Source organism: Orycteropus afer, unplaced genomic scaffold (assembly GCF_000298275.1).
Source record: "Orycteropus afer afer isolate SDZICR_OR568_19922 unplaced genomic scaffold, OryAfe1.0 scaffold00155, whole genome shotgun sequence".
Lineage (NCBI taxonomy): Eukaryota > Metazoa > Chordata > Mammalia > Tubulidentata > Orycteropodidae > Orycteropus > Orycteropus afer.
This window is the reverse complement of record NW_006921742.1, coordinates 6,216,912-6,227,906: the sequence shown is the minus strand read 5'-3', so window position 1 is coordinate 6,227,906 and position 10,995 is coordinate 6,216,912. Positions and strand designations below refer to the sequence as shown.

Here is a 10,995-nt window from a genome sequence, read left to right as displayed (position 1 = left end):
CCCACTTCTCTATTAGCAAATGTTAAAAAAAAAAAAAAAAAACAGTTCTCTGAGCAAAAGGCTTAGGTCCTACTAATAATGTTTCCAACAATTGCTCTTAAAACTAGCCCTAAGTAGTGCTCTAAGCCCTCCTTGCTATTTCCCTAAGTCTCCTTAAAAAATCTCTAGGTGATTGTGAACTGTAAAAAAAGTAGGTTAAAAGGAAAAAAAAGCGTAAAAAAAAAGCAATTTTGCATTAACATGTATAATACTTTAATATAATGTCAAAATAAAATGTTATTAAGTGATAATTTTAACAAGTTTTTGAGAATTTAAAGAACAAAATAAACTTGTAGCAATCAGAACAAAAATAAATTTAAATACATGCATATTGTCTTATCTTACGTATTTCTTCATTTCCTTAAAAAAAAAAACACCTCACCTCCCTTGATTCATTTCCTTAGTCCAGCAAAAAATCAAGATGGCTTACAAAATACCAAAACAAGACAGGATAAGTGAAAGGTGGAACAAAAGGAGACATAAAAAGGTGACTAGAGTGGGGCTTGAAAATGCATGCCACAAAGAGCAATGAACTTGCTACTGGCTGGGCCAAAGATTTCCTTCCAACGTTTTTAGCAGCATAAATGGCAGTCCTGGTTAGTTGGAGGGCAGACTTGGTTCTAGTCCATACTAGGTATTTTTTGAATGAATGAATGACCTCAGGAAAGTAAAACTCTTCTTGGTCCTTTGATGATCATTACTTATTGTTTTTAAGAGGCCTGGTAAAGAAGACACTGTTTAACAGAAGTGTGTGGTAGAGAACAAGGTGCCCAACTACATCTTTAGGGTCGTCACAATGGTGAGTTTCTTGGAGCTGGTTTATTTTGTTACTTTCCTCCATGTGAACTAATGGCTCACACCAAAGTGTAGTTTAAGGAAAGTGGGCCTACAATGGGTATTCTGTGTATCAGCAGAATTTCTAATGGACCTTTTAAAATACCCAACCCAAATCACAGGGACAGTGTAACCCTTCCTAATTCTGTTAGTTATCTAGTGCTGCTATAAAAGAAATAGCTGTAACAAACAAATGTATTTTCTCACGTTTAGGAGGTTAGAAGTCCAAATCCAGGATGCCTGCTCTGGAGTAAGGCTGTCTTTCTCTGTCAGCTCTGGAGAAAGGTCCTTGTCTCTTTTAGCTTCTGCTTCTGGGTGATCTTCATGTGACTTGGTAGCAGTCTTCCACAGTGTCTGGGAGGTTCTCAGCACAGGGACCCCAGGTCCAAAGGATGTGCTCCACTCCCGGCTCTTGTTTCTTCATGTCAGTAGGTCCCTCCTTCTCTGCTTGCTTCTCTCTGCTTTTATCTTTTCTAAGATTAGAAGGTAATGCAGGCCACATCCCAGGGAAACTCCCCTCACATAGGTCAGGGTTGTGACCCAAGTAAGAGTGTTGCATCCTTCCCTAATTCTCTTACAGTTGATCAGCTGATCACATCAGAAGGAATGACTACATCATTACATAACTGCCAAATCTCTGAGAGTCATCGCCCAGCCAAGTTGACACACAATTTGCAGGAAAACAATTCAATCCACGACATTAATATATTTTCCTTTTAGAATACAAGAGACATTTTATTAGCAAAATAATCTCACATGTAGCTTTGAAACAAACACTTGTGATTTAAAAACTAGTAACTTCCTTGTTTTACTTTTTACCTCTCTCAGGCATGTTAGAGATGTTCAGAACATTGACTTCATAGTACTTAATTCAGGTTCTTGGTGTCTATCGATATGAAAGTATGTTGGTGAACACTTACCTAGTTGGTTCCCTGGAGTTAGAATTGGAACTGGATGGAAAGGAGCTGGAATCTCCTGGAAGAGAATTCACAAGAGTTTTGAATACTTGGAGCTGGGAAGCTAGGCAGCTTTTGGATTTCAGAGGAGAATCAGTCATTCTCTTTGGACTGGGAGAACCATCCTTTGTTTCTTATCCATCGAGCTGTTGTCCTTCTTCCTGTCTTCCTCACCAAGGTCTCCTGGCACCCAGTAGCAGAACAGCACCAAAGAGTGAAGGAAAAGGAAACTCAGTCACTGAGCATCTTCTGTGATCTGGACACTGGATGAGCTGCTTCATGTATGTTATCCCTTTTAATCTTTAAAATTCCCTGTAAGGCAGACCTCCAGTTTTCCAGAAAGGAAATAATGGTGGGAAGTAATGGAGCTGGAATTTGAAGTCTGTTATGACTAAATCCAAATCCATGGCCCTGCCACATGGCTTCCTTTTCCTGGGAATAACAGAAATTGGCCCACTGAGAAATAATCACAGTTTGGAACTCTCTGGGGAGTGGAGCCTGGTCATTCCTGAGAGAACTGACAAGTATAAAGAGCTGAGAAGCTGGCCTGGTCTCAGTGACCCTACCTGGGTCCGTCACCTCCAGAGAGATCCAGGCTGAGAGCCAGCTGTCCCTGTGCCTTTGGCACTTCTGAACTATATATCCTAGCTGTAATTTTGCTTTTCTGAAAATGAGCTTTCATTAATTTCTTACTTAGCAGGCCTCTCCTTGGATGAACTAATCTACTTAAATGTTTCTACTTCCACACGTACACTAAATACTGTAAGTGATAAGTCTGTATCCCTGCCTTCTTCCTGAGTCTCTCACCTGCCTCTGTACTCACTGTATTCTAGCCAAACTCATCTGCTCACTAAACCTGCTTCTCCTCCTGCACGTGTTTTTATTTGTTGCCAGAGCTGTCCACTGAGAGCTCAAGCTAGAGACCTAAATGCCATCTTGTTCCTTCCCTTCCTCCTACCTCTCTCTTTTATACACATTGAATAGATCACCCAGTCTTGTCCCTTTTACCCCCTTAATACTTCATTCTGTCTCTTCCTCCAATCCAGCCACCACTGCCCCAGTTCAAACCATCATTAGCTTCTCTTTGGATGATTGCAGCAGCTTCCTAAATAGTGTGTCTGTTTCTAGTTCTGTGCCTCTCCAACACAGCTCTGGAGACTGATCTAAAATGCAATCTGATTATATCAATTCCAATGTAAAACCTTTCTCTGTTTATAGGATTGCCTACAGAGACAAGTTCAAGCTCATTAACCAGCAGCCAAGGTCCTCTAGGGTCTCATCCCTGCCTTTCTTTGCAGCATAGCATCTTTGCACATTGCCACGCTCTTTGTATTCTGGCCACACTTGTGGGTCTCAGATTCCCGTGTAAACAATGCAGGTTTTCATCTGTCTTTGCTCAGGCTAATCCATGTGCCTGGGTCCCTGCTCTTGCTTGGCAAATTCTTACTCATCATTTAAAAGTCGCATGAAATGAGTAAAGAAAACAACTATTAGCATACAAAAAATAGCAAAACACACTGTTGGCTATTTGCAACATATGTAACAAATGATTAATATTCAGACTGTATAAAGAGCTTAAATAGTGATAATATCCAATATCTGTTAATGTGACAGCCCTGTTATATACCTTTTTGGAAAGTAATTTGGCAATAAATTGATTTTAAATTACCCTTTGACTCAACAGTTCCACTCTAGGATTTCTCCCCACTCTTCCCATGCCCACATACATGTAGAAGTGTGTTAGAATAAATGTCCAAGGGGATTCATGATGTCCTTGTTTGGAAGGTAACAGGAGAATGGTTATACTACAGAACAGTCATGTAAGAGAATGAGGTAGAACTGTATGTTTTGACTTGGAAGGATTCATTGCTGCTGATATGTGTATAGTTACCTACTGCTGCTTCATAGATCACCCTGAAGCTTAGCCAGTGAAAACAACAAACCATTATTATCTCAGTTTCTGTGGGTCGGGAACCTGGGAGCAGTTTAGTTGGGTGGTTCTGGCTCAGGGCCTCTCACAAGCTTGCAGTTAAGCTGTCACTGGGGCCACAATCTTCTCAAACTCAACTGGGGCTGAAAGATCCACTTCCAGTCACTCATAGGGGTGTTGGCCTCAAAACACTGACCATGTACAACTCTCCACTGGCTGGTCGTCCTCACAGTATGGCATCTGGCTTCCCCCAGACTGAGCGAGCTGAGAGAGACAACCTACGATGGAAAGCTCAGTCCTTTATAACCTAATCCCAGAAAAGTGACAGATCATCACTCAGACCAAATCTGATCTTATGTGGGAGAGGTTATCAAAGGGTATGAATATGGGAAAATGGGAGGTCATTGGGGGCTATTTTAGAGGCTGGCTACCACAATATGCTGTTTGAAAATAGCAAATTAACAGACCAATGCATATGATAACCTGATTTTGTTTAAACAAAGGGAAGGTATGCTTGTGTATAAATATGTATACAAAAAAACTGATGTTGTTATATGCGGTGGAGTCGGACCGACTCATAGCGACCCCTCCTTGGGTTTCTGAGGCAGTATCACTACGAAAGTAGATTGCCCCATCTTCCTTCTGAAGAGTGGTTGGTGGGTTTGAACCGCCAGCCTTCTGGTTAGAAGTCAAGTGCCTTAAGGTTCCATACTAAACTCTTAACTGCAGTAACCACTGTGGAGTTGTGTGGGGTTTGGCATGGGGGATATTGAAAAGAGTATGTTCACTTATTTATGAAGTTTGTTTTTCTTTTATATACTACAATTGACATGTATTACTTTTACAGTTGTTATGGATTGAACTGTGTCCCCAAAATTGTGTTGTAAATCCTAGCCTGTGGGTATAATCCCATGAGGGAGTGAGTTGTTTATTTTAATGAGGCAGGATTAGTGTAGGGTGTGTTTTGAGTTAATCTTGTTTGAGATATAAATGAGATTAAACAAGCTAGGGAAAAGAAGCAAGAGATGGGGGGGGGAGAGAGGCCACGCCACATGAAGACCACCCAGGAGCAGAAGCTGAGGAGAGACAAGGCCCTTCCTCCAGAGCCGCCAGAGAAAGCCTTCGACTGGAGCTGGTACCCTGAGTTCTGGCTCGTAGCCTCTTAAACTGTAAGACAATACATTTCTTTTTGTTAAAATCACCGACGTGCAGCATTTCTGTTATAGCAGCACTAGAAAACTAAGACAATAAAGTAAAGTATTCAAGAAAGTCTGTTTCCTTCTCCAGAAGGTCTTCTCTGATACCCCATCTAAAGCTGATTAAATTGCTGTCCTCAGCACTCTCCTCCTTTCTGCCCCACTGTTGGATCCCCTTCCTTGTGTTGCCTTACCCCTAGCTGAGAATCCCTGAGGACAGAGATTAGTGCCCACTTGGGATGCTCTGTGGTTTCCTGACTGCTTAGGACAAGATACTTGCTCTATGTGTTTGTTGAATGAATGAATGAGCAAAGGGATTTATTTAATGCTAGTAATATTGATTAAGGGGCTCTGGTGGCATAATGGGTAAGTCACTTGGCTGCTAACCAGAAGGCTGGCAGTTTAAAACCCACAACCTGCTCCACGGGAGGAAGATGAGGCAATCTACTTCCATAATGATTTATAGCCTTGGAAACCCAGTGGGGGTTGCTGTGAGTCAGAATCCACTTGTGATGGCAGTGGGTTAGGTTTTGGTTTATTATTACTTATTGAGTAGCTTCAAAGATAGGGCTCTTGAGTCTGACCCTTGATACCCTGATAACAGTAGGTTAAATAGCTATCTGATCTTCAGCTCTGCAGTCTTGTTAATTAACCTTGCTAAATATATTACTCCTGTTTTTCACATTTTTCTTTAGGAGCTTGTCTAGAAAGTATAAGAGAGATGAGGTTAAAATTTTAAAAAAGAAGAAGAAGAAAGAAAATGAAAGTCCTAATGGGAAAGAAGTGTTTGTAATAAAGTGGAGAAAATTTATTGTTTCATGTCACTGTAGGTTTCAAACATCAAGCTAAATTTTCTTGCCTAAATGAGAAGGATAAGAGCTGAATCAGCCCCAAATCTTTTACCTAATAATGTTAGTATCACAAATGGAAGCAATTATAATTTCTGGCAGAAGTGAATCATTCCAAAACTAGGTCTGTGCAGCAATTCTTTATTATATTCACTTAAGATGGCTTAAAGGTACCAACCAACCTTTAATTGAAATGGTTCCCAGAAGCAGAAATCTGTTATTTGCTGGTGTCTGTTTAATTTTCAAAGACTTTTTCCCTGAGTGTACTTTGAATATAGTTATACCACACACATACACATAATCTATACTGTTGCTTCAGTCCTCACTATTTCCTAAAGAAATAAGATCAACAATTGAAAACCACAACCCACTGCCATAGAGTCGATTCTGACTCAGCGAGTCTTTGGGACAGCGTACAACTGCCCCATAGTATTTCCAAGGCTGTAGATCTTCTTATAGAAGTTAGACTGCCTAATCTTTCTCCTGCAGACTGGCTAGTGGGTTCTAACCACTCACCTTTTGGTTAGCAGTCCAGTGCTTTAACAGGATCTCTGAAATGGCCTATCAATCCTGTGTAAACTGTAACTTCCAGCAACAGAAACCAGAGTTCCCAGGGGGACAGGAAGCACGTTTTCAGTGTGGTGCTTTCCAGTGTTTTTCCTGGAAAGTTGGCACAGTGGGGAATTGGAAACACCTGTGGGGGAGAGAAGGGGAGGCAGGGATGTGACTGGGTGCTCTGCCCGTCAGCTGGTAGACGGGTTGAGGCCTGGTTCTCTCCCACCATCATGAGCGCCAGCACCTGTAAAAGTGGCCCAGATAGAGCGCTGCGGTGATGCTGCCGAAGGTCCCCCTGCTGTCCATTTCTGCTTTTCCGTCCCGGTAATGACTACCACAGCGTCAACATCTGGTCTGGGGATGTGGCTTTCAGCACAAAGGTGGAGATAAGGGGCAACAGAAGGCTGACTGGAGAAATGGATCCTATTAGTAAGACAAGGTGATGGATGCAGCGTTGAAAGGTTAGGAGGCTGGGCTCCCGGTGGGGGTGAGCAGCTCAGAGAAGGCAGGCACAGTGAACGAAAGGCCAGGCGGAGCGCAGCCATCTCGAACTCTCCCAAACTCTGGTCCCGGCCCTAATTTTTGAAGCACAGAGGAAAGGAGACTGGAAATTGGCTGTGACCTCCGCTGAGAGAACTCGGCTGCTTCTGAGCTCACGACGGTCCAGGCGATACTTCCCAGGGAACTGAACTCAGATCAGAGGACCACGGAGACCTCGCGCCTGCAGAAGGAAACAATTTCTCTTTTTCTTAGGTAGATGGCAAGCAAACAACTCATCAGAATGTAGGGCAAAGGCGTACCCGGGCCGGGAAGACAAGGTGGAGGGATAGGCAGCCCGTCTCTCTGGTTGTCCTGCCCCTGAACGTCGCCCCCGGCCCCACAGGCTCTGGTCGGCTCTCTGGGACCCAGAGGACGGTGCACGACTCTCCGGCCGCGGCTGAGGGGCCTCGGCTCCTGGCCCCGCCACGCCGCGGTCTGCCCCTCTCGGCCCTCCCCTCGGCCCGCGGTGCCCCTGCGCCTCTCGGCGTCTGTAGACGCTGCTCGCGCCAGAGATCTGTTCCTGCTCGAATTTCTGCATCTTCACCTGCCCGGGTCCCCGCCGCCCGCCAGGGCCCCAGTAAGCTCCCGGGAGCCGCGCGTGATCCCAGGACCTCCCCAGCAAGCAGCAAGGCACGCCGACAGGGGTGCTCATTGCCCGGGGCGGGAATCCCATCAGCCAGCCTTGGGTCCTCAAACCGGGGCAGCGGGTTCCGTGTTGATTCGGCGTCGGCGGCCGAACCTGGAGCATCTGGGAGCGCCGCCGCCCCGACGGTCTTCGCTTCCCGGGCTGGCAACTGTACAAGTTCCCGCGGCTGCGCCGGGAGCCACCGTGGGTGGAAAAACCCCTGCCACACCCGGGAGGGGAACCTTGAGGGGCGGTCACTTGTTGCGGTCAATAAACTGTTCGAACCAGAAGCGCTGTGGTTTCTAAAATCGTCTCGCCTGGGCCCCTGGCTGCCCGAACCCGCGCCCCTTGGCTCGGAGCAGAAGGGAAGGGGCTTGCTGGAGCAGCAGGCGCTGGCGGGGGAGAAGGGGCGCGCGGCGAGCGCCGGCGCGGGTCGCCGCTGGGGCCCGAGGAGCGCCTGCCGGGTCCTACCCTGCGGCAGTTGCCGGCCCGGAGCTCCCGGCCGCCCGGCTTCTCGCAGCTGAACGTCTTCCCTGCAGGTGAAACTGCGCGGGACACAACTCAGGCGGTTCGTCACCTACTTACAAGTCCCTGTCGCTAGGATTCCCGCCACTCCTCCCAGACCAGCCCCCCACCTCTGCCACTTTTCGGAGTCCCCCGCCCCCGGCACCTCTGCCATTGCCTCCTCGGAGCTGCAGGGCAGTCGCACGCGGAGCCGCCGAGCCGCGAGGACGCCCTGCAGCGGAGCGGGCGCCCCCTGCCCTCTGGGGGGGCGGTGGGCCGGCGCCCCCGCCGCCCTCGCTCGGCTCCCTGCGCTCTCCCGCCGACTCTCCCGCAGGTCCCGGAGCGCTGCCCGCCGAGGGGAGCGGCGGGGCCGGAGCGATGCGGCAGCTGTGCCGGGGCCGCGTGCTGGGCATCTCGGTGGCCATCGCGCACGGGGTCTTCTCGGGCTCCCTCAACATCCTGCTCAAGTTCCTCATCAGTCGCTACCAGTTTTCCTTCCTGACCCTGGTGCAGTGCCTGACCAGCTCCACGGCGGCGCTGAGCCTGGAGCTGCTGCGGCGCCTCGGGCTCGTCGCCATGCCCCCCTTCGGCCTGAGCCTGGCGCGCTCCTTCGCGGGGGTCGCAGTGCTCTCCACGCTGCAGTCCAGCCTCACGCTCTGGTCGCTGCGCGGCCTCAGCCTGCCCATGTACGTGGTCTTCAAGCGCTGCCTGCCCCTGGTCACCATGCTCATCGGCGTGCTGGTGCTCAAGAACGGCGCGCCCTCGCCCGGGGTGCTCGCGGCCGTGCTCATCACCACCTGCGGCGCCGCCCTGGCAGGTGAGCGGGACACGCGCGGACCCCACCACACCACACCACACCCCACCGGGCAGGGGGTGACTTAGAGCAACGCCCTCACTTCCAGAGCGGGAGACTGAGGCAGAGAGGCGTAGCGCCTTGGACATGTAGTCGCTTGGCTCACAAACCGGACTTTCGAGACCCAGAGGTGCCTTTCGTTAGCGTTTTTGGCGCCTCCTTCAGACCCCCGCCCCCCAATCCAGATTGTCCTCGCTGCCGACCCCCGCCCTTGCTTCGCCCGGTGTCGCTCAGCCCGCCCCTCTCGGTCTTTCACCCCTTCCTTCCTCCGGGAAGGACGAGAAGCAGCCTGAGCCTCGGAGCTGGAGACCTCCAACCCTAGATCCGCCCAGAGGAAGGGGACTGTGAACTTCCCTCGGTCACACCCGGCTCGGTCGGGAGGTGGAGAGAGTTTGAAGGGGGATGGGAACGAGGTTGAGCAGCCGGGGCTGGTTTGAGGTCTCTGGGGGCTTGAGGGCTCCAGGCACAGTGGAGTGGACCGGTACCCACGTGCTAGCCGGGCTTGGAGGAATGAGCGAGATGGGCGCCGGTGGGAGCGGGGAAAAGCCTCGCTGGGGGCTGAGGGGTAGGGGCTGTGCGCCCAGCGCCTGGCCTGCTTGGGGTTGGAGGCCACTAGCCGCAGCTCCTCTTCCCTCCTGCGGTAGGAAGGGGTACTAGGAGAGCCGCGCCTGGGTGGTCTCGGTGCCACAGAGACAGTCAGCGGTAAGGCACAGACCCCGAGGGCATCTGCGTTCTCCAGGGCCTTTGTGGTGGACAGAGGTAGACGAGGTGACCCAGGAATAAGTCAGGAAGGGCTCCTCTCCTTATGGATAGCACCGGGCATTGACTGAGTTTGGCTTTCCCATCTTTTATCGGTAGCCGATGCACCGCGAGGATACGGTAGTCACTCAGGAGTTCAGTGGGTAGAGCCGGGGCGCGAACCCCCGTCCACTTTTCAGCTCGCTGCGTTGCTCCAGTGGAAACCCACCCGCGCCAACCCGGTGTCTTCTCTCTCTTTCCTTCCTCCCCTGGCTCCGCCGTCCCCCTGGTGCGCTCCAGGAGCCGGTGACCTGACAGGCGACCCCATCGGGTACGTAACGGGCGTGTTGGCGGTGCTGGTGCACGCGGCCTACCTGGTGCTCATCCAGAAGGCGAGCGCCGACACCGAGCACGGGCCGCTCACCGCGCAGTACGTCATCGCTGTCTCAGCCACCCCGCTGCTGGTCGTTTTCTCCTTCGCCAGTACCGACTCCATCCACGCTTGGGCCTTCCCCGGCTGGAAGGATCCCGCCATGGTGTGCATCTTCGTGGCCTGCATCCTGATCGGCTGCGCGATGAACTTCACCACGCTGCACTGCACCTACATCAACTCGGCGGTGACCACCAGCTTTGTGGGCGTGGTGAAGAGCATCGCCACCATCACGGTGGGCATGGTAGCCTTCAGCGACGTGGAGCCCACCTCGCTGTTTATTGCTGGTGTGGTGGTGAACACCTTGGGCTCCATCATTTATTGTGTGGCCAAATTCATGGAGACCAGAAAGCAAAGTAACTACGAGGACCTGGAGACACAGCCCGGGGAAGCCGAGGCGCAGCCAAGTGGAGACCAGCTGCCGTTTGTCATGGAGGCGCTGTCTGGGGAGGGTGGGAATGGCAGGTCAGAAGGTGGAGAGGCAGCACGTGGCTCCACTCAGCAGGGTGGGCAGGAGGCGAGGGGCTTCCCTAGAGGAACCCCGCTGGTGGCCAAGAGCTTGCAGAGCACAGTCGACCCAGAAGAAATGAGCAAGAGGTCCTTAAAGGATGCTTACCTCGAAGTGTGGAGATTAGTTAGGGGCACCAAGTATATGAAGAAGGATTATTTGATAGAAAACGAGGAGTTACCCAGTCCTTGAAAAGGAAGTGCATGTACCTACATATGTACATACACTCATTTTATGTTGGATAAGATAAGTCTTAATGAGGGTCCATCCAGTTCTATTCTTTGAGGACTAGGAAAGGGAAGCAAAGAAAGAAGCTGAAGGGACTGACTGATAGAGAGTAACAAAAAGAGGAGGTGTGTGAATTAGTATGATTTTACCTGAGGCATCACAGAGACAGAAGAATGGGAAGGTGCTTACCAACCAGGGCAGTGGTTTCAGC

At 50.1% G+C, this 10,995-nt stretch overlaps 1 protein-coding gene across 1 annotated transcript; it reads left to right on the top strand.

The window, feature by feature from the left end:
• The first annotated feature begins 8,405 nt into the window (after positions 1–8,405).
• Positions 8,406–10,748, top strand: SLC35D3 (solute carrier family 35 member D3). Its single transcript, XM_007946306.2, has 2 exons — positions 8,406–8,844; positions 9,919–10,748. Exons 1-2 carry the CDS (start codon positions 8,406–8,408, stop codon positions 10,746–10,748), a joined length of 1,269 nt encoding a protein of 422 aa, XP_007944497.1.
• The last annotated feature ends 247 nt before the right edge of the window (positions 10,749–10,995 follow it).